At 40.3% G+C, this 25,174-nt stretch overlaps 1 protein-coding gene across 1 annotated transcript in view; it reads right to left on the bottom strand.

The window, feature by feature from the left end:
* LOC126469698 (uncharacterized) overlaps window positions 1-25,174 on the bottom strand; it is an 894,140-nt gene that overhangs the window by 352,243 nt on the left and 516,723 nt on the right. Inside the window, exons 21-25 of the mRNA XM_050096872.1 lie at window positions 22,827-22,904; window positions 20,303-20,380; window positions 15,790-15,867; window positions 14,526-14,603; window positions 3,901-3,981 (exon numbers count right to left, since the gene is read on the bottom strand). Of these exons, the coding sequence (XP_049952829.1) occupies window positions 3,901-3,981; window positions 14,526-14,603; window positions 15,790-15,867; window positions 20,303-20,380; window positions 22,827-22,904 (393 nt within the window). The remainder of the gene's footprint in view (window positions 1-3,900; window positions 3,982-14,525; window positions 14,604-15,789; window positions 15,868-20,302; window positions 20,381-22,826; window positions 22,905-25,174) is intronic.

Below are 25,174 nucleotides of genomic sequence, written 5' to 3'. Positions count from 1 at the left end.
TATATATGTTGGAAAGTGAAATACTGTCACAGGCTGGTGATAATTTGAAATAAAATCATCTAAATAACATGGGACTTTCAAACACAAACTTTGTAACTATAGAATTAATTAATGCTGCCTGCCAAGCTTCACATTCATTTCTTCCTAACATTAGCATCATGACAAAAAATCAAAATGATCCTACCAGCATAGGAACTTCATCAACTCTAGCTCATATTTTCTTGAGGGGGGGAAAAACACAAACACACACACACACACACACACACACACACACACACACACACACACACACAGGAGCTAGATATCATCCCCAGCAATCAAACTCATGTGAAAATTCAGGCCATTATGCAGATACTATGCAGGTATGGTCCTCTCAATGTACAGCTTTTAAACATTTGTGTGCTCACGTTGTTTATCATGCGTCCTGCTTCACTGTGGTCGTGTAATGCCCAAATGTAATGTACTGCACAATGAAGTGACAATGCCAAGTACCCCAAAATGTGAAATGTGAATAGCAAGCGAAGTGAAGGAGGGAATAATACTATGAAATTCAACCCATATAGTGTAACTCTTACAAGTGTACTCCACTTTAATATTATCAGCTTTACATATCAAATAAAATAACATGCATCAATGATATTCAAAATTAAATTATGCTACACTACATGTTGAAAAACCGTCTCATTTGTTTCCACTGCAATTATAAATCACTATATAAAAAGGTTAAAAACGAAGGGATCTCTGACACCGGCTACAAGCTACAAATTGCACACTTTGACACAATGAACATAGCACTTGACCAGGCTCGAAAAAGTATTTCAGTGGATGTTCACTGTATTCTGATGGTCACTGGGGTAACCACTTTGATACTACACATACTGGAAGATTGACCTAACTGCTGGTGAGCATAACTGCCTGTGAAGATGCAGCTGCATTCGAAGGATGGTGTTCCCCTCACAAAAGTTTACATTGGCACCCAGAAGTTGTACTGAGTTGGTAAAGCTCTGGACAAACCCCTGGATCACCCAGAAGCCAAGTATGTCTAGCAGTTGGCAGTACCTCATGCCAAATGGTGGTACTGTCAACACAAAAATGACAGTATCTTCTACTCCAAGCACTGACCAACACTTGTGACTAGAAAATGAATCCACTATTAAAAGTGATCCATTATCCTCTCAGATGATTTTACAAAACACCTCTTCTTGCCACTTCTGTAAGTGTTCCTTGTCCACTTTCCTAAAAGATGAGGCAATAGTGACAAAATAGTCCATGTAAAACAAATTTTGTTTGATACGTGGCACAGAGGATTCAATCCGCTCTTTTAACAATAAACAGAGGTGACTGCAATGGTCCATCAGCAGATATTGTTGGCATTATTGTGTAGCTATGAGCTGGCATTATTGTGTAGCCACGAGTCGTATTACTGGTGGACTGCACGACTGTGACAACACCTTCTGTTCCTTTTCTCGCAAGAGTTTGACCAGACATCATTTCTAAATTAAACACACTCTGATCCATATCGTAAACATTCTGTTTACTGACCACTTCCACAACAGATCTGGAGTCAGTGACACATTTTTCATAGCTAATTATTATGGCTGCTTCGTTGCATAGCTTTTTGTCATCGTAACATAGTTTACCTTTCATGACACAATATTCTATTTCTGTTGAGGGTGAAAACCTATGCAGGAGATGCCTTGGAATCACTTACACCAATCATCACTGAGTCTTGAACACCCTACTGCTGTATGTTGTATTTACTTTTGCAAGCTTCTGGTGATGAGTACCATGGTTTTCAATGTATTTATTCCAAACAGATTCCTTTTCTGTTTTAATAATTTAAAACTCTTCTTGATGGTCTAGGAAGATGGATTCCCCTTATTTCCACCTTTCCAAAAAGTAACAGCCTGTTGCATATATTCCTCTGTTATGGAGAAGGTGAAACTGATATTCAATGACTTTACATTGCCAAAGCAGCCTCCACCATCATTGAAGTCCTTGACGGCATGCTGCAGCCCTGTTCAGGCAATGAAAAAGTTCGACAAATGTGACGGTGGTGAAATGGAAGCTTTATTATGACCATCGTGATCCTCTTGTATGCATCCACTGTACATCAATCCAATATTTTCTTGAATATCTAGCACATCTTCATCCGTGCAGCTATCTATGATATTTGAAACAACGTTTCAAGATATAAGGAAAAGCATAAAGAAACCACCATGTGCTCATTTCATCCAATAACAACAAATATCTATGCTTACTGGTCACGACTTTCAAGAGTTCTAGTTCCTTGACATTTAATCATTGCAGTTTAGTTGTCATTCCATACTGCTCAGAAGGGTTGCAAGACAGCCCATAGGTTCACCAAGATGGTGAACACAAACCTCTTCCTAAACTAGGTGCACAGTATCTCACGTTAGGGCATTACATGACCACAGTGAAGCTGGGTGCATGACAAACAACCTATGCACACGAATGTTTAAAAGCTGCATGTTGAGATGTCCATGGCTGCATAGTATCTGCATAATGGGCCAAAGTTTTGCATGAGATCAGTTGCTAGGGCAGATACCCAGCTCACGCACTTTTACTCAAGAAAATAGTGACAAGTTGATGAAGTTCCCATGTAAGAAGTATAAATAATACGGTAAAACCCCTTTTTAACGAATATCAGGGTACCAAAAAATTTGTTCCTTAAAAGAGAGTTTTCCTTAAATGAGGGTTTAGGTCAAAATGCACTAAATAAGTGTTCCAGAATCAAAATTGGAACCTAGGCTATTTAGGCCATATAAATACTCCATAATCACAAACTCACCTTGTGCTGTATGCAAAAATACAGTGAACATGAAAATGTTTCTTGGCAAATTTAAAACTACTCGATATATTTATAATACTTTTTTTAAAATTTCAAGATATTTTGGATGTTAGGCACATCAAAAGTCATCAACTAGTATCTTGATTTAAAAGGAGAAAATTTTATTTAGCTAATGGCACTCAATGAACTAGATTTCACAATAATGAATAAAACTGCTATACTGTCTTTATTTCTGAAAAAAATCTAGAAGAGTAGCCTGCTGCTTCCTTCCAGCACAGCATACTCCTAGAAGTTGTTGTTCCAGCTGGTTAATATTGTTAAGAACTCACTCATCCACAACGAAGGATGAGAAATACCTTCTAACAGTCTCAAGTCCTTCTACAGCTGCAGAAAAACTTGTTGTTTGTGAGTCCACATCATCTTCATCATCATCGTCGTCACCACCACTGTCACCACCAACTTTTCTTCGTTTGCTGGCCATATTCCACATACAAAAACACTATTGTAAGTAGACTACACAACTACAGTATACACTTAATGTTGTCACTTTATAGCATCAGACATGACAGCTGGAGTGCGGTAGTGTGGAAGAATTGTGTTTTCAAATGACCAGTTTAACATTCACCAATCTCGATAACTTCACAACTATCGATACGAGACCAATATCTGAACGCTAAAACAGACATCGATTTTAAGAATACATATGATCAAAGCCTAAAGTGACGATTTAATGTCCGAAAATAAGAAGTGCAGCTGCAGACCATATTTTAATTTGAGAATTGTAACACACTTATTCCTTAAAAGTGGGATTTAAAAGAAAGAGCAATTCATTAAAACCGAATTTCAGGAACACTGTTTTTATGGCGTTATCGCTGGGACCAACAAAAGTATTCCTTAAAAGTGGGATTTCCTTAAAAGCAGATCCATTAATACGGGGTTTTACTGTATTTCGCTGCATTTTAACAAAATTGTAGCTACACTGTAGACAAAGCAAAGCTTACAGCAATACCCTGTCAATATTTACAGAAATCACTTACTGAAATACTAATTGCAACCATGACTAAAGCATAGGTGTAGTGAATACATACCTGATTCATTGTGATATCTGGGCCATCTGCTAACTTTAAAAAATTTCTTCTGTCTAGATGATTCAGCATATGGCTCAGCTGCTAAAAAACAGAACATTGGTCAGAGTAACTCACAACTATGAACACATTCTTTTCTTTTGTAGTCAAAGAAAATGAAGAGAATGAAATATCATAGCCATGTGAGTTACAGAAATAAGCACTACCTGGTGATTTTTATGTAAATCAGGATTATGAACCCAAACTCAAAATTACCACCATCAACACCACCATCATCATCATAAAAAAACAACAACAACAACAATAATGGTTCTACTCAGTTAAGTATTACCAAGTGCATTATCACAATTGCAAATATGCATCGAAGTAGCTAAAACTGATTGTGGCTTTTCTGAAGATAAAGTAGTTCACCATTCAGGGAAGTTATAGATGATGTGTTACTTAGAAATTTTGTCCATTTCCTCCTTACATTTTTGCAAATTCTACTATGCTAGGCTTCAGAAAAATATGTAAAAACTGTAACAATTAAGATCAATCAACAGCATTATTAAATTTTGCCTTCAGAATCTGTTTTTCACTCTGCAGGTGATTGTGCATAGTTTTGAAGCTTCCTTGCAGACTGAACTGTGTGTTAGACTCCATCTGAAAGCTAGCAGGGTTCCCTGCCTCCTTTATGTATCTATCAATGACTCAGCACCTGAACTATTTAGTGAGTTAATACTTTTAGTGATTAATTTATTGAAAATGTTATTACTAGAGCCCAGATTTTCATGCACTATTACATCATAAAACTTGCACGCATTCATACAATATCATATCATTAAACATGCATAATAATGCAGTAAAACAATAAAAGTATGCAGTATCAGTTCTATATTTATTTCTTCTTTCTTCTGAAACAGAACACAATCACCAATTTCTCCCACTTTTCTTCTCTTACACTCAAGCCTTTACCAACAGAACATTTAGTTACCCATAAAATGACCTTTCTGTGTTCCAAGAAGTGACAGGTGTATGCCTAAGTGAAGAAATTATGAATGAAGTATGATTAAGTTGAGAGCTTTTTTGCATTTCTACCACAAACTATTTTTGTCATCTTCAAAGCTCAAAATCAGGATTTGATCTTTGTCACCTTAAAAGCTGCAACACCCACTTCTTCACAGGATAATGGCAGATTCCACCTGTGGCTAAGAACTTTGTTACTGCTGAAGGGAAATGCACATAATTTGATTTGATGTAAAGCTTGTCTTGCTTCACATCTGTTTTCCTGAATACCCCTTCCACATCTTTAATGCAAGCTGCAATAGTGGCTTCAAAAGTCTACAGTCCAAAAAAGAAGGAAAAAACCTAGGATGCAGTAACTTAAGACTTTTCAATAGAATGAGGCAGATAGATGCCAACTTCGATAGATCTACATCTACATCTAAATCTACATTTATACTCCGCAAGCCACCCAACAGTGTGTGGCGGAGGGCACTTTACGTGCCACTGTCATTACCTCCCTTTCCTGTTCCAGTCGCGTATGGTTCGCGGGAAGAACGACTGTCTGAAAGCCTCCGTGCGCGCTTGAATCTCTCTAATTTTACATTCGTGATCTCCTTGGGAGGTATAAGTAGGGGGAAGCAATATATTCAATACCTCATCCAGAAACGCACCCTCTCGAACCCTGGCGAGCAAGCTACACCGTGATGCAGAACGCCTCTCTTGCAGAGTCTGCCACTCGAGTTTGCTAAACATCTCTGTAACACTATCACGCTTACCAAATAACCCTGTGATGAAACATGCCGCTCTTGTTTGGATCTTCTCTATCTCCTCTGTCAACTGGACCTGGTACGGATGCCACACTGATGAGCAGTACTCAAGTATAGGTCGAATGAGTGTTTTCTAAGCCACCTCCTTTGTTGGTGGACCACATTTTCTAAGGACTCGCCCAATGAATCTCAACCTGGCACCCGCCTTACCAACAATTAATTTTATATGATTATTCCACTTCAAATCGTTCCGCATGCATACTCCCACATATTTTACAGAAGTAACTGCTACCAGTGTTTGTTCTGCTATCATACAATCATACAATAAAGGATCCTTCTTTCTATGTATTAGCAATATATTACATTTGTCTATGTTAAGGGTCAGTTGCCACTCCCTGCACCAAGTGCCTATCCGCTGCAGATCTCCCTCCATTTCGCTGCAATTTTCTAATGTTTAACTGCTCTGTATACCACAGCATCATCCGCAAAAAGCCGCATGGACCTTCCGACACTATCTGTACGAATTCATGCTCCCTTACTGAAAGCTTAATCAAAATTATCACAGTAAAATCTGGCAGCAATACCGGGAGGTTATAATTAAATTTTCCCTGTTTAACACGTTATAGAATGGAAGCTAATTACCATACGAGTACCAAACTTGGTAGCGTTAATGTCCAGAATATGGGGTGCATAATTTCCATTTGTCACAGTGCCACCATCCGGATCCAACTATGGCCAACTGGTGCCGTGATCAGTAATCGTGTTTCATAGTTTCACACACCTGACCAGTCACAGTGCACTTGTTGACTTAAGCTTTGACAAATGGAGCAGGGAATTATTGGTGAAGCCCTATTATCAAAACAGCAGTAATACTACAGCTGTACTTTGAGAATATTGCTGAAAGAATTATGGAAGTGTCCTCATTCTCTACCTGCTATGATGATGTAGTTTGAATCAACTGGAGAACTGGGTGTTACTCTGGGTAGAGGCCCACAATGGGTTGCACTACAGTTGTTTGTTTGTTTGTTTTGTTTTAGGGCATAAAAACAAATTGGGTCATACACACCCAACTTTAGAACACGAAGACAAAGAAGAGTTAAAAAACGACTATATGTCAATCCCAATTGACATACAAGAAGACAGCTAAAAAGAGGGACTAAGAAAAAGGGCTACAAAAGACACCATAGAGAAATGGAGGCCCAAACCTAAAAATTAAATGGTCTTCATCATGTTGCTTTGATGGATAAAAAGTATGACAAGGTCGACAGCCTGCACGTCATTTGCTAAAACGGCTGATAATTCAGACAGCAAACCCAAGTAGGAACATAAACAGTTAAAAAATGGGCATTCCATCAGGAAGTGGCAGACAGTTAAAAGTTGGGTGCAATGTGTACAAAGTGGTGGTGGAGCGCCACTTATCAAATGATGATGGCTAAAAAGGCAGTGCCCAATATGCAACCTAGTTTAAAATGACCTCCTCCTGAGGGCCGAGAGAAAGTCGTCCAAGCCACTGGGAGGAGGTTAATTATCAGGAGCTTATTCCAATGAAGGGAGAACCATTGGCAATGCCAAAGGGACACCACCTCCTGACAGGTGGCAACTGAGGTATTATCAGAGGGAATATAAGAACCAGTGGGCTGACGTACGAGGATCGCAGGTTTGGCAGCAGCATCAGCAGCCTCATTTCCTGGCAGACTGATGTGACCAGGAACCCACATAAACATCACAGTGGCTCCATCAGGAGTGAGCAAGTGACAGTTTTCCTGGACCTGTTGCACTAAGGGATGGGTGATGTACAGCACACACAGACTTTGAAGGGTGCTGAGAGTTTCTGAGCAGAGGATGTACTACGTGGCCTGATAGAGGGCAAAGAGCTCGGCTGTAAATACTGAGTAGTGTGTCAGGAGTCATTATCAAAAGATGTGGGCACCAATGACGAAGGCACACCTGACACCAAGGTCAGTGTGAGAGCCATCAGTGTACAAAAAAGGTACTATCGCGAAGTTCCATGCGAAGGTCATGAAACTGAAGACAATAGAGCGAGGCTGGAATAGTGTCCTCAGGAAGCAAATGAAGGCCTAGGTGAACATGGGACACTGCATAAATCCTAGGTGGCGAAGGGTTCACAGCTACTGGGAAAGTTGCAGGTAGTGTGAAGTTAAGCTGTTGAAGCAAGTGCCAAAAGCAGACTCCAGGAGGAAACAAAAAGTTCAAATGTGTGTGAATTCCTAAGGGACCAAACTGCTAAGGTCATCGGTCCCTAGTCTTACACACTACTTAAACTAACTCTTGCTAAGAACAACACACACACCCATGCCTGAGGGAGGACTCAAACATCCGGTGGGAGGGGCCGTGCAATCCATGACATGGCGCCTCAAACTGCTCAGCCACTCCGTGCAGCCAGGAGATGACAGAAAAGGATGCACCCCAAACTGGGGATCGAAGGAATCATTGAAGGAGGCGGCACAGGATGGGTGGCCACACATGGCATACAAATGGCATGCATACCTGCTGAGGAGAAATTCACAGTGGTACGGCAGTGGTAGTTCAACGGCTTCAGCATACAGAATCTCAATTGGGCTGGTGTAAAAGGTGGCGGTGGCCAAATGAATGCCATGATGGTGGATGGTGTTCAGATGCGTAAGAGGGACGGACGTGCAGATGCATAAACAAAGCACCCATAGTCTAGTTTCAAACGGACAAGGGACCAGTGCAAACGGAGGAGGGTGGTTCAATCTGCACTCCAGGAAGTACCATTGAGGGCATGTAGGACACTGAGGTACGATGTACAGCAGGCTGCCAAGTAAGACACACAAGAGGACCTAGAGTATTTCCTATCGAGCATGAGCCCCAGGAATTTTGTAGTTTCAATGAACGGAAGAGCAACAGGTCCAAGATGTAAAGATGGTGGGATAAAACAATTGCACCACCAGAAATTCATACAGAACAGCAATAGATGGCAAAATCATCAACAAAAAGGGAGCCGCAGATGCCCGGCGGGAGACAGGCCATGATAGGGTTAATGGCGATAGCAAAGACGACAATGCTCAGGACAGAACCCTTGGGCACACAGGTTTCCTGGGTAGAGATGTCTGAGAAAGGGGAACACACATGCACCTTGAAAAAAATATTCCTGAAGGAAACAGAGCAGGCAGCCACAGAAGCCTCATGTGTAAAGAGTACAGAGGATACCAGTTCTCCAGCAGGTGTCATAGGCTTACTGCAAATCGAAAAACATGGCCACAGTCTGAGATTTCTGCAGAAAACCACTCATGACATGGGTGGGCAAAGTAACAAGAGGGTTAACTGCAGAATGACACACTCAAAATCCACACTGTGCAGTCGTTAGTAAATTGTGAGACTTGAGCCATCATACGAGCCGGGCATGAATCATATGTTCCTCCACATTGCAACAACAGCTGGTGGGAGAGATGGGGTGGTAGCAATAAGGAAGGTTTTTGTCCTTACCAGGCTTAGGTATGGGTATGACTGTGGCTTCATATCAACGTCCAGGGAAATGTGCCCTCTGACAGATGCAGTTGTACGTATTAAGCAGAAACTGCATGCCCGCAAGAGAAAAGTACTGCAACATCTGAATGTGTGCAGCATCTGACCCTGGGGCGGAGGATCAGGATGAACTGAAAGCAAGGTCTAGCTCCCTCGTAGTAAAGGCGGCACTGTAGCACTCATGATTCTGAGAAAAGAAGGGTGTCGCCCGAGCCGCCTCCACTCATTTCCGATGGAGGAAGGCAGGGTGATAGTGGGAAGAGCTCAAAATTTCTGCAAAATGGCAGCCCACAGTGTTGGAGATAGCAATATGGTCCACAATGACATCTTCTGCTACTGTCAGGCTGGAAATTGGCAAATGGATCTTGATACTAAAGAGCCACCGGAGGTTGACCCACACAACAGAGGAAGGGCTGGAACTGTTAAAAGAACTAGCGAATGAAATCCAGCCAGCTTTTTTGCTATCCTGAAGAACATGATGACACTGTGCACACATCTTTTTATAATGAATGCAGTGTGCCATCATAGGACGATGGTTAAAAATGCAGAGAGCATGTCTCCGTATGCAGATTGCATCGTGGCATGCCTCAGTCCACCAAGGGACTGGGACACAGCATGGTAAAGAGGAAGCACAAGGAATGGAACATTCTGCAGCAGTAAGGATAATGTTTGTCAGATATTCTACGTGGTCATCACAACTGGGGAACTCTTGTTCTTTGAAGGTCGTCAGGAAGGAGTAAAGCCACTAGGCAGCCTTAGTAAGCTGCCATTTTGGTGTGTACACAGGTGGAGTAGGAGTCAGCAAATGGATAACACATGGGAAATGGTTGCTCAAGTAGGTGTCAGAAAGAACAGACCACTCAAGACAATGGGCAACGTGGGCAGTGCAGAAGGATAGGTACAAATGGAAATAGGTGTGCTAAGAGTCAGAAAGAAATGTGAGTGCTCCAGTAGCTCCATGGTCGCTCGAATAGGTGTCAGAAAGAACGGACCATTCAAGACAATGGGCAAGCTGGGCAGTGCAGATGGATAGGTTCAAATGGAAATAGGTATGCGAGGAGTCGGAAAGGAATGTGGGTGCTCCAGTGTTAAAGCAGAAGAGGTTGAGTTGATTAAGAAACTCAGTCAAGAGGGCACCACTCTGACAGGTTCTAGGAGAACCCCAAAGGGGATGATGCGCATTAAAGTTACTGAGTAGCAGAAATGGGAGAGGTAGCTGCCCAATAAGCTGAAGGAAGTCTGCCCTGGTGACACTGAATGACAAAGGGACATAAATGGTACAGAGGGAGAAAGTCAGGTGAGGAAGGAAAAGGCAAACTGCAACAGCTTGAAGATGGGTAGTCAGGGAGGTAGGTTAACTACAAACATAAGTCCATATGAGCAGAATGACACCCCCAGAGATGGAATTCCAACCTCAGGGAGAAGGTCAAAATGAATTGGGAAGAAACATGAAAGCTCAAAGTGGTCATGAGGATGCAATTTGGTTTCCTGAAGGCAGAGTACAAGGAGATGCTGCAAGGCTAAAAGCAGCCATAAATCCTCTCTGTGGGACTGAAGCCCATGAACATTCCATTAGAGAAGAGTCACGATGAGGAAGAAATGAACAGGTGTCACCTTGGTGACTGCTGAGTGACAGCCTGCAAAGGCTCACTGCTACAGGGCACAGAAGCAGGAGGCTCCTGCTCCATGAAGTCCACAGAAGCATGGGCTTGCTCAGCTTATGCTGTCGGTCTGTGGAGTCCAACACTGAAAAATGGCTGGTGGTGTGCACCGGCAGCACGGAGGCCAGCCGGGCTAAAATATCATGTGGCAACACTGTCAAAAAGGATCTCCAAGTCGGCGAAGGAGAAGACCGTTTGCCTTTGTTCAACTTCTTCGAGCCTTTCCAGTTAGCAGACGCTGACTCAGGTGTTGTTTGGCTCGATAGACGTAGGAAGTCTTCATGGGAGTACCCCTACTGTCCATTCCAGCCTACTGGTTGTGTAGCTGGTGGCTTCACCCCTAGAGGGAAGAGTTTGATGGCTTGTTGCACAGCTGAATGGGGGGATGGTGATGCTACCTCGACACTGGGCAACTTCACAACCTCAGAGCTGAATTTGAGGTCACATATCTGTGTGGCCATGTCCTTGATGGAGTGAGAGGTAACAAGAACAGAACCGTAAGTGCCAGATGGGGAGATGCAGGGTTTGCGACTAGCCAATAATTTATGAGTGACTGGTAAGGCACTTTTTCCTTTACCTGGATCTCCTTGACAGCCTGCTCATTAAGATACACAGGACAATCACAAGAGGAGGTGGCATGGTCGCCAGTGCAGTTGATACAATGGGGAGAAGGAGGCAGGCCTTCCACAGGTTACACATTTGGCTGGGTGTCGACATGATGTTCTAGTGTGGTTGAAATGATGACACTGGTAGCAGTGCATCGGGTTCGCAATGTACGGTCGGACTGTGATAATTTCATAGCCTGCTTTGGTCTGGGGATGGAAGCACGACTCTATCAAAGATGAGAAGAAGATTGCATGTGGGCACTAAGGAGGAATCTACCTTTTTCCATCACCCAATGGACACAGCGACACCCTGGTGAGAGAGGTAAGATTGGATTTCAACCTCGGTCAGACCATCGAGCAGCCTAGTGCACATAACACCATGGCAAGAATTCAGAGTTCTACGGGCCTTGGCATGAACAGGATAGTCGCGGAGAAGCGAGGTGGCAAGCAGTTGTTGTGCTTGAGAATTAGAAGCAGTCTCCAAAAGCAAAGTGCCATTCGATAAACGAGAGCAGGATTTCACAGGGCTGGCAATGGCATCAACACCTTTCTTAACAAAAAACGGAATGAGTGACCATCTTCAGTACATGAAACCACAAAGAACCGTGGTGCAACTGGAAGGGTCTTTGAATCATCAGCCTTATTCTGTTTACGTTTCATAGACACCGACTGTGAAGATGATCGGCTCACTGTGAGAAAATCCCCCACGATTGCCAGCATCTACGATAGTGTGCTCCTTCCATTTGGGGGACCCTTCACAAGAAGGTGCACCTGCCTTAGGTGATTGTTCACATCTCAGGTCAGGTCACACCTCCTAAACACCTGACTGAGGGACCAATCAGCAATTTGGGAATGTAGCAGCTAAGGCAATCACTCCTCCCTGGGCCTGGCCTGTAATAGGGCGTATGTGCAAACCCTACCTGTCGACCCGGAGCTGGGAATTGCGCATTACCAAGTCATCTGTTACATGTCACAATGCATGGGCCAGCCATTAGGAGTGCACAGGGAAGAAGAAGAAGAAGAAGAAGAAGAAGAAGAAGAAGAAAAAGAGGAAGCTCAAGTGCAAAACTGGAGGAACGAGAGGAGAAGGGAAACAAAGAAATGAAAAGGGAATGAAAAACAGTGGTGAGACTGTTCTTATCTCAGGGAATGCGGAACATTCCCAGTAACACCCCAGATGTGTTCCCCAAAGGAGGGGAAAAAGATTAGCAAGAGGATAGACATGCAGCATGGAAGGGAAAAGATGCTGCAAAGGCTGTGGCCCTGTGGTAGCCAAGCACGAACCTGCCGAAGAGTGGTGAAACCCCTGGGAGGACTATATGTGGTTGATGAAATCCTGTTCCTATGGCAGACAACACTGTGTGCAATTCCCAATTGGCAGGCAGTGTGTGTGCTGTGTCTCGAATGTTGAACATCCTGTGGTCCACTATATGGAAGGTGCTTCGAACCATTCTCAAATGGTATCCGTACAAGATCCATATCATGCAGCAGCTTGCATCACAGGAGCAGAACAATGTGTTGACTTTGCTCTCCACTTTCTTGTCGTTAACGAGGGCTTGCCCTGGACCGTCCTATGGACAGACGAAGCTCATTTTTATCTAACAGGTGAGGTGAACACATAGAATTGCCGAGTGTAAGGATCTTCACCTCCAGTCACTGTGCATGAAGTTCTTCTGTATGGCGAATATGTCACCGTATGGTGTGGCTTCATTGCTACGTTCATAATTGGCCCATTCTTTTTTGAACAGGTTGGCACTCAAGGACCAAAGACGAGCAGTGTGACAGGTCAGTGTTACTGTGATATGCTTTGCCAGCATGTCACACCTGCCCTACAGGAGAGAGATGCATTGAACTCAACACTTTTCATGCAAGATGGGGCCCCATCACACATCACTCATGTTGTTCACCTGCTTCTCTGAAACACATCTGGAAATGATCGAATTATCGACCGAATGTTTCCAAATGCTCAGCTGTCACAATCACTCGATCTCTCAGTCTGTGATTTCTGGTTGTGGGGCTACCTGAAGGACAGAGTTTACCACAGGAACATTCACACATATGCTAATCTGAAGCGTAGGATATCAGGAGAGGTAGCGAGCATACCTACAGACATGTTTCGTTCTGCTGTGCATAATGCAATCCTGTGCTTTCAGACTCTTCTGGACACTAATGGATGCCATATAGAGCCCCTTTTGTAGCAGTAATGGTACTGGAATGTAATGGTATGATGTACCATAGCAGCACATCAAAAGTGTTTCAACTGAACTGATTCTGCATTATTTCTCTTCCGCATGTCCTTGACATTAATGCTACCAAGTTCGGTACTCATATGCTAATTAGTATCCTTGTTATGTGTTCAGTGGGGAAAGTTTAATTATAGCCACCTGGTATTTTAATTGATTTTACACCATATATCACATATGCACAAATACTGTATAACAATAATATGGTCCTTTTTCAGTTTGAATTTATTGGCACAAAGAATACTGACTTCTACAAACATCTACTGAGCTGAAGTAGGGCACTTACTATGAAGTTCACAGATACTGTAACAAATTTGCACAATTACTCATGTTCTGCACTTTTGGCTTAGTTCATATGAGTGAATCAATAAAAGATGCTATCATGCATGTTACTGGAAAATAAACACAGAGGTAATTAAAGTGATATAATATGCATTACAAATGTTTCAATTCAAGCACTCTTCAAAATAGGCATTTACTGCTCAAATTGCCACACATGCAACATGCATTTGCATGCAAATCTGGACTCTTAGTTATCATAGATCTGCCTCGGAAAGTGAATAAGTCTCACAGACAACTGACAATTTGAAATAAAATCAACTAAAGAAAAAGGGGCTTTCAAACATATGATTTGTATTTATAGAATGAATTAATGCTGGTGACCAAACTTCACATTTATTACAAAAAGAAATCAAATGATCCCACGAAGAAGTATAAATAACATTTGACTGAATTTGAGAAAACTGATAACTGGTGGTTATATGATTATATGAAGTAAAGTTCAAGCACTACCATGTCAATATTTATAGAAGGAAAACTAATTGCTACCAAGACTACAGAACAGATGTATTGAACATATACCAGATTCATCGTGATCCATGGGCCACCTGCCGGGTCTAAAAAATTTCTTGCGTTTAAATGATTCAGCGTATGGTTCACCTGTGACAAAATACAACATTGATCAATGTAATTGTGCAACTATCAACTGTGCAACTATCTTTTACTCTTGTAAAAGAACGGAAATGAAGAGAATGAATTATCATAGCCATGTGAGTTTCAGAAATGAACACAACTGAGTGTGTTTATGTACTGGGTGATCAAAAAGTCAGTATAAATTTGAAAACTTAATAAACCACAGAATAATGTAGATAGAGAGGTAAAAATTGCCACACATGCTTGGAAAAACATGGGGTTTTATTAGGGGGAAAAAAAAGAAGGAAACCTGTTTATCACTATGCCCAATCTTATTTGCCTTTGTCCAGTGATAGCAATATATTCATCACAACCAAATCCAAACATTCTGGTGGTACAGGATGTACCACATGGACCAAACGCATAATGCACTTTAGGTTATGATAAAATATTTTAATTGTTTTCTGGCCTTCATCAAATACACGGCAATATTGTATATCAATAACAGGATCCTTTTTCAATTTAAATTTATTGGCACAAAGTACATTGACTTCTATTGACATTTACCAAGCTGAAGTAGAGCTAGTCAGCTCACTATCCAGTTCACAGACTAAAACATTCACAAAATTACTCATGTTTCGTACTTTTGGTGTAAGTCATATGAACAAATCAATAAACGATGCTACCATACACATTGTCACAAAATATACACTAAAGCCTAAAAGTGATATAATATACAGTATAAAAGTCTCAATTCATGCCATCTTTAAAATATGCATTAACCCCCCAAATGAGCACAACATTCCAATATTCATGAAACATTCATTTGCAAGGAAATCTGCACTCCAGTTATTGTGAATATACCCCGAAAAGAGAATAATGTGTACAGACTGGTGATAATTTGAAATAAAATCATCTACATAACAAGGGAATTTTACGCAAGGGTTTTGTAGTTACAGAATTAATTAATGCTGGCTCCAAAACTTCATATTGATTTCTTCATAACATTTCCATTATGAAAAAAAAAAAAAAAAAAAAAAAAAGAGATCCCTCTAAGATGTATAAATAATATTTGACTGAATTTGAGAAGAATGATAACTGCAGGCTATACTAAGCAAAGTTCACAGCATTACCCTGTCAATATTTACAGAAATCACATAAGCAAAAAATTAATTGCAACCATGTTTACAGCATAGGTGTAGTGAATAAATACCTGATACATTGTAGTCCATGGGCCACCTGCTGGGTTTAAAAAATTTCTTCTGCGTAGATGATTTAGCATATGGATCACCTGTTAGACAATATAACATTAGTCATTGTCATTATGCAGCTATCAAAAGCATTCTTTTACTTTCGTAAACAAAAGAAATCAGGAGAATGAAATATAATAGCCATGCGAATTGCAGAAATGAATATACCTGGTGAAATTTATGTTAATAAGGATTATAAAAGTCAAATCATCAAAATCCTCATCAGAATCATCATCATCATCATCAACAACAACAACAGTTCTATTAAGTTATGTACCACCTAGTGCATTATCACAATTACAAATGAGTATTGGAGTAGCTAATACTGTTGCAACTTTCCTGAAGAGAAAATAGTGTAAATGGTTTGGAGATTATAAATGTTTTGTTACTCAGAAGCCTCCCTGTGTGTGTTGACCAATACTGTATCCAACCATTTAATTCTACAGTGCCATGTTCTCCACATGCATATTGGAGGAACCATTAACAGGTGAGTGAGCCTTCTTGATAGCAACTTCTAGCTGTGGAGCATATCTCACACTTGAAGTACTGATGGCTTTCACCTTTAAATGTTTTTTAGCTACATTCTAAATTGTACTGGCTCTCTTCTTCTGATTCAAGTTCTGTCTTGTATGACCTTTGAAACAAGTGTAGCATATGAAACTGAAAATTGAAACCGTATATATATGAGCACACTACCTGACGTGCAGCTGTTGCCACTCAAACATACACAGGTGTAGCAGTGAAATGGTTAAATGCTAGGTTTGCCTTCAATTACATACATAAAAAAAATTAACAATTAGGACCAATGAACACAGTTAAAAAATTTTGCTTTCAGAATCTATTTTTCACTCTCAAGAGGAGTGTGCAAAGTTTTGAAACTTCCTAGTTGATTAAAATGTGTGGCAGACTTTGTCTGAAAGCTAGCAGGATTATCTATCTTCTTAATGTATCTATCAATGACTCAGCACCTGAACTATTTAGTGAGATGATGACCCGGGCTCGCCGTGCACGCCCGAGGCGTTGGATACGCCGACAGAACATTCTGACTAGGCCATATTTCGGGAGGATGTGTAAATGGCTTACCGAGTATACGCAGTCCGATGGTTTACGATTTGAATATGGGAAGATGGGGGCAACAGAGAAATATGACGAGAATGCGCAGAACTTTAGTACACATAAGCATTATGACATTACGGACAAGTTTAACTTCTTTGCAAATAAATATGCTTCTGTAATTATTAACAAGATTGTAACATATGTGTATAGGATTAATGTAAGAGTAGAAAGACTAACACTTGATGATAGAGCGAATAAAAAAATCTTTGAGGATCAAGGTGCTTTGGAAAAAGTAAGACTCGCCTGTAGTAATAAGTTAGGTCCGTTTAGTTTATTGTCGGAACGTTCTTCAGGCGTTCCTTGGCGAAAGTACAGTAGAAGGAATCATTTTAAATTAATAGTTTTCAAGATGCCTATAGGGAGTTTGTATTTGTGCCTAATGGTGTGAGATGCGCACATAGGTACTACGATTTCAGGCAGGGTAGATACAGACCATTGTGGTATAATTATTAGAACCTCAATAATACACCACACAGCCCTTCTCAGACACACAGCCGTAGGCCATCCTAGAAAATGGCCTCACGTCCAGTGAGGTCTCCAAGCCAGGGTAGACAAAAATATAGGCTTGTTCACAAGTTGTCCAAGGAGAAAGAACGATGGCAGTGTACCTGTCAGTATGAATTTTGTTTACACTTCAGGTGGCAAGCATTGGCACGTTTGTATTATGTGTTGGATATTTCAGGATGGCATACCACCTGCGTTCCGCTCTGGGATTCAGAAGAAGCGTGTATAAAGCTGCTACCAGTGGTAATCAACAAACCGAAACCCTCGAACATAACTCAACTTCTGATTCAGCGCACCATGGGTCTGGGGAAGAATCTACACAACATCAATTTGATGACGGATGGGAGGTGCCGTTGTCGTGCCTGCCAGCGCACCTACTCGGAGTTCCAGGACCATCCGCTGCGAGTGAGCCCCCAGTGGGGGCCCCTTTAGAAAGCGAATCGAGCCCACCTAGTATTACTTGTTATACTATAGTTATAATGTTATGAATAGAGCCCAGATTTCCGTTAACTATCAAGTTATAAGACATGCATGCATTCATGTAGTATCATATCATTAAACATGAACAGTAAGGTAGCAAAACAATAAAAATATGTGGTATTCAGTTCTATATTTATTTCTACTTTTTTCTAAAACAGTACACAATAACCAATTTCTCCAAATTTTCCTCACACTCATGCATTTACCAGAAATAACATTTTAGTACACAGAAAATGAACTTTCTATGTCACAAGAAGTGTCAGGTGCATACATAAATGAAGAAATTTTTTAACTTTTTTACACTTTTGCCACAAAATATTTTTTGACAGCTTCATAAACCCAAAATTAGAATTTTATCTAATAAATTTGTTATCTTACAAGCCGCAACACCCACTTCTCCACAGGATTTTTAGCCTCTTCAATAACTGTCCGAGATGCCTCCTGTGGCTTGCAACTTTGTTACTATCAAAGGCAAATGCACAAAATTTCATTTGACATAAATCTGGTCTTGCTTCAAATCAGTTTACTTGAATATCGCTTTCCCATCTTTATTGCAAGCTGCATTAGTGACTTCAAAAATATACAGAACAAAAATGAAGGAAAAAACATAGGTTGCAACTTAAGGCTCTTCAACAGAAGAAAGTAAGGCGTTATCAACTTCAATATATCTGTAGGAATCATGGTATCTTACTGACAACTTAATCAAAATTACCACATTGAAAGATAGCAGCATTTATCCAGGTACCCCATCTGGTTAAAATAGATTTCAGGGGCCAATATAAATCTAGCAGCATATCTTTAAATCCAGCAAGATGGACATGTGTCTTTAACAATACCTTCAAATGGAAAAAAGACAGCTTATGACTTAATAATGTCAGCAGTTTCCAATTTTTGTATTTTAGACATCTATTCACTTTATTTGTATCTGCGTATTCACACTATCAAATTTCAGACTACCATTTCAGCTACATGATGTAGTGCATGGGCCTACATGTAATGCACTTTAGGTTAGGATAAAACATTTTAATTGTTTTCCTGGGCTTCATTACATACAAGGCTGCATCGTATTACAAAAATAGGATTTTTTCAATCTAAATTTATTGGCATGAAGTATATTGACTTCTACCATCATCTACTGAGCTGAAGTAGTGCACTTAAGCTCACTATAACTAACAGACTGTAACACATTTGCATGAGTACTCAAGTTCTGCACTTTTGACATACTTCATATGAATAAAACAATCAAAGATGCTATCATGCATGATACTGCCAAATATACACATAGGTCACAAAAGCAATATAATACACATTATAAACGTCTCAATTCATGCAATCTTCAAAATATTCATTTACCCCCCCCCCCCCCCCCCCAAAAAAAAAAAAAAAAAAAAAATCACCAGACATGCAAAAACTCATGAAACATGCACTTGCATGCAAAGCCAGACTCTTGTTATTATATACGAGGGTTGGAATTTAAATAGTGGCAACTATTTATTCACAACTGATACAAAGGAGTTACATGTTTGCACCGGTTACTATCCTTCATAGTAGTCACCAGCACTGTGTAGAACCCATTGCCAGTTATGTGGAAGGTGTAGTATACCATTAGCAGAGCCTAATCTGATGATGGTGTGAATGGAGCAGTCTACAGTTATGGTGATTCTCGTGTACAACTGTGATGGTGTTATCCTAATGCATTACATTCCTCCATGTCAGACCATCAATGCACAGTATTACTGTTCATTTTTGGAGCATCACCTTCGACCAGCTTTGCAAAAGAAGTGGCAACACTTTCTGTGCAACCCACCCGTCATTTTGCACAACAATGTGTGGGTACATACAGTGCAAGCTGAGGCTGCTCTGTTCGTTCGATGGGACTGGGAAGTACTGTACCATCCACCATACTCCCCAGACTTAAGTCCTTGTGACCTTGATTTGATTCTGAAGATGAAGGAACCACTTTGTGGCATTTGCTTCAGAACTGTTCTAGAGATTCGACAGGCAGTAGACCCCTCCATTCGCACCATGAACAGAACAGGCTCTGCTAATTGTATATTATGCCTTCCACACAATGCTGGTGACTGCTTTGAAGGACAGCAACAGGTGCAAACATGTAACTCTTTTGCATCGGTTGTGAATAAGAAGTTGCCACATTTTAGGTTACACATTCATTTCTTCCTAATATTTACATTATGAAAACATTCAAAAAATACCACTCAGATGTATAAATAATATTTGACTGAATCTGAGAAAAATTTTAGCCGAAGGCTATACAAAGCAAAGTTCATAGCATTACTCTGTCAATACTTACAGACATCACATAAGCCAAAAACTAATTGTAACCATGACTACAGCATAGGTGTAGTGAATATATACCTGATTCATCGTGATCCATGGGCCACCTGCTGGATTTGAAAAATTTCTTCTGTTTATATGATTCAGCATACGGTTCATCTGTTAGAAAATACATCTCTGGTCAATGTAACTATGCAACTATCAGAAACATTCTTTTACTTTTGTAAACAAAGGAAATGGAAAGAATGAAATATCATAGCCATGTGATTGACAGCAGCAATTTGCTTAAATTAGGGTTACGAACACCAAGTCTTGCCAATCATCATCACAACAACAACAACAACAACTACTACTACTACTACTACTACTACTACAGTTCTATTCAGTTAAGTACTACCAAAGGCATTATCACTATTACAAACACGCACTGTAGTAGCTAACAATGTTCGTGGCTTCTCTGAAGATAAGGAAGTGCACAAGTTGGGGCGGTCTTTGCTACTTAGAAACCTCTCTTTGTCCATTTTCTCCTTATGTTTTGAAAAACATTACAACCAACAATTTCAGTGCCATGTTCTCCACATGCATACTGGGGGAATCATCAACAGGTGATTAAGCCATCTTGACAGCAACTTCTAGCAGTGGAGCATGTCTGATGCTAGAGATACTGATGTCTTTCTCCTCTGAGTGTTTCTCAGTGACATTCAACCATTGTATGGTCTCTCTACCTCTGAATGATTTTCTGTCTTGTATGACCTTGAAGGGAACTATGCCATCCATTTCAAGGGTACAGAACAAAGTTTCATATTCTGGTACAAAAGTATATAAAAGGTTGTCAGTGGATATGGGGCAAGAAATTGAACATTCCCAATTATTTAAGACCAAAGTAAAAGAATGCCGCATTAATCACTAGTCCTACAACTTATCAGAATACTCAGACTCAAGAAGGTAATTCTGCAAAACTCAAATAATTGTATTAGACAGATCTTGACTTTGCCAGTATATAGACTGCTGTCAATGGTCTGTGTAATGTTATACAAACGCTTTGACTGAAGTATTACATGGTAACAAGCCCTTAGTAGTATGGAGGGAGCTGCAGTGGCCTTTTCTGAAGTATCTGTTTTCCCTCTAACATACACATAGGAACTAATGTAGAAGTAATTACCATAATTATCAGTTTCAGTAGATTATGGCTAGTCATAGTTTGTTGTTAGCATATATAGTATCCCCCTGGGAGCCACCAGTATGAAGAAAGATATGTACTGCAAGCTGCCGCCTCTCCTGGCCACTGGCAGCACAATCGCAGATATGTAGGGTAAACTGCATAGCAAACAAACTGTATCAAACCATATTTGTTGTCAACCACATCTCTGATAGCTGCCACACTAATACACGGCACAAGTCTTGCCAATGGAAGTGCAAGAGGTACCCCAATTAGTGCTCCAGGGCATAGTGATAATAAAACTTAATTCCTCCTAACAGGCCATGAAGGCCCAATGGTACCAACCGACCGACATGTCACCCTCAGCACACACGTCACTGGATGTGGATATGGAGGGGCATGTGGTCAGCACACTGCTTTCCGGCCGTATGTTAGTTTATGAGACCAGGCATAGCACCGATAGTGATTGAAAGTTCCTGAATCAGGAATCTTCACGTCATGTCGTGTCTGTGTTTGCCACACTGGCTGCTGACGTCTTTGACTTGAGCCATGTTCCGAGTTCTCCATACTATCCACTGAAGCGTTCACTCTTCATCGCACTGAGCCGTTGCTGCATGTCTCATCTGAATTCCTCATACTGTGCCAATACTTTGTATCAGCACTGTGAAGTTTTATACTATAATTTCAGATACACAATGTAAAGCCAGGGCAAAACACTCTTTGGGTAGGATAAAATATTTTAATTGCTTTCCCAGTCCTCAACACATATGCGGCAACATCATATAACACCAATAGGATATTTTTTCAGTTTAAATTTATTGCCACAAAGTATATTGACTTCTATCAACATCTACCGAGGTGAAGCAGGGCTCTTGAGCTCACTATCAAGTTCACAGACTGAACAAATTTGCAAAATTACTTGTGTTCCGCACTTTTTGCTTAATTCACATAAACATATCAATAAATGATGCTATCACACATATTATTGCAAAATATACACTAAATCCACAAAATCAATATAATATGCCTTTTCATACCATCTTAAAATATGCATTTACCTCCCAATTGGCCACAACATGCAAATATCCATGCAACATTCAATTGCATGGTAATTTGCACATTAGTTATTACATATCTACCCCAGAATGTGAGTAACATTCACAGACTGGAGATAATTTGGAATGAAATCATCTAAATAACAATGGACTTTCACACATATGCTTTGTAGCTATAGAATTAATTAATGCTGGCTCCCAACCATCACACTCATTTCTTCCTAACATTTCCATTATGAAAAATAATCAAATGATCACACTAAGAAGGATTTGTCTCAACTTGCCATATGAGGCAAGATTTACATCATTACCCCATCAATATTTAAAGAAAACACATAACTGAAAAACTAATTACAATGATGTTTACAGCATAGGTGTAGGGAATAAATACCTGATGCATCATGGTCTGTGGGCCACCTGCTGGGTTTAAAAAATTTCTTCTGTTTAGATGATTCTGGATATGGTTCACCTGTTAGAAAATACAACATTAGTTTATGTAACTATCAAAAACATTCTTTTCCTTTTGCGAACAAAGGACACGAATAAAATGAAGTATCGTAGCCATGTGAATAGCAGAAATGTACATCACCTTGTGAAATTTATGTAAAGAAGGATTATAAATGGCACATCATCATCATCATAATCACCACCCAACACCACACCACCATCATAAAAGAGAAAAAACAACAACAGTTCTATTCTGTTATGTACTACCAAGTGCATCATCACAATTACAAGTATGCATCAGAGTAGTAACACTGTTTGTGGCTTTCCTTAAGATAAAATAGTGTAAAAGTTCAATGGGTTATAGAAGTTTTGTTACTCAAAAGCCTCCCTGTGTTTATTTCCTCCCTAAGTTTTGACAAATACTAGAATCAACCGATTAATTCTACAGTGCTACGTTCTCCACTTGCATGCTGGGGGAATCATCAATAGGTGAGTAAGCCTTCTTTACAGAAACTTCTAGCTGTGAAGCATCTCTCACACTTGAGGTACTGAAGCCTTTCAACTTTGAATGTTTTTCAGCTGCATCCAAAATTCTAGTCTCTCTCTCTCTCTCTCCCTCTGATTCATTTCCTGACTTGTATGATCTTGAAGGAGACTTCAGAACAATGTTTCATGTTTGATGAAAAAGTCTGTAAACATTATCAGTGGTTATTGGGCAAGTAATTAAACATTCCCAGTTATTTAAGAACAAAGTAAAAGAGTGCCACATTAATGACTAATCCTACAACTTATCAGAATACTCAGACTCATGAACGTAATGCCACATAACTCAAATAATTGTATCAGACAGATCTTGACTTTGCCAGATTATATGCAGCTGACAAATGGTCTGTGTAAAATTATACAAATGCTTTGACTGAATTATTACATAGTAACAGGTCCTTAGTAGTATGGAGGAAGTAGTTTACGGGACTGGCCATAGGGCTGATAGTGACTGGAAGTTCCTCATTAAGGGTTCTCATTGTCCAGTTCTGTCATACACACAGACTTGTGTATGAGTCTTCACTCCATGTTCCATCAGTGTTAACCACACTGGCTGCTGACATAAATGCCCTGAGCCATGTCCCAAGTTCTATATATTGAACAGCAATTTCTTTACTCTGCATCGTGATGAGGCATTGCTCCATGTCTCATCCGAGTTCTCCATACTGTGCCCACTATCACCCACAACTGCATCCCATCTGTGTACAACGCACTATCACTTACTCCTCTGCTGGCTGCGTTATTGTGTCATGTGGGGGAGCCCGCTCTGCAAGGTAGCAATGTCTACCGCAACAAGCTATGAGCTTCGTCTCAATGGGACATCCCTCCTGGACCATCTTCAAGCTTTATTGCTGTCCACCAATACCGCGACATCAACATCACCATCATATGAAGTCCCCCAGTGCTATGTCAGTGAACTGGTACAAATTAATGTGTATTCAAGTCCATATAACTGTTTTGTTTTATTCAGTTTGAGTATAAATAAAGTTCATTTATATCTTGCTGACTGGGACACATTATTTGGTTTGTAGTCACCAGTGGTTGCTTTTGCCTGTTTATGTATAACTAGACCCATTTCCCATCCCTGATGTATCTCCTTCATGTTGGGATTTACAGAATATGATATGTGAATGAATGAATGAATGAATGCATGAACTCATGTATCATCAGCACTTTAAAGATGACATGCCAGCTGTTGGCTGACTGCTCAAGGCACGTGGAGGGAGATTTGAAATTCATTTGACATTAAATACTGATGACTGCTTTTATTAAAACCTGGATTATACAAAGTAAATTGAAGCACTTTGTATGAAAGAAATTAGTATGTCTGCTGTCTTTATGATCTCTATCATGTCCTGAAGCAACCTTTCAGTTATACTTGAAAGCATATGAAAGAGCCAGCAATTGAAGAAGCCAGCACAAAGGTAGCAAAAGTATTTTGGATCAAGAGCTTCAGAGAATCCAAGATACAGAATGTATGGCTTGCAACTGGATGCAGTTAATGTCAAAAAGAAAGATAGCAGTAAAAATCAGTTATTAGAGGTTACAACAGCTTGACTCAATCAGGAACTGGTGAAGACGTAACCTTGCATAGATCAAATGAGTGGTGTTTCTTCTCAGCAAACATCAAAAGAAAACAATACTGTGATGGTATGCAAGACTATTTGTGAAATGCACTTTCACAGACAGCATATGAGCACACTGGCTCAAATGAAGAACTGTACCAATTTCCTGGTGTTACACAGGCTG

Source organism: Schistocerca serialis, chromosome 3, assembly GCF_023864345.2.
Source record: "Schistocerca serialis cubense isolate TAMUIC-IGC-003099 chromosome 3, iqSchSeri2.2, whole genome shotgun sequence".
NCBI classification, from domain to species: domain Eukaryota; kingdom Metazoa; phylum Arthropoda; class Insecta; order Orthoptera; family Acrididae; genus Schistocerca; species Schistocerca serialis.
This window is presented reverse-complemented; position numbering and strand designations above follow the sequence as displayed.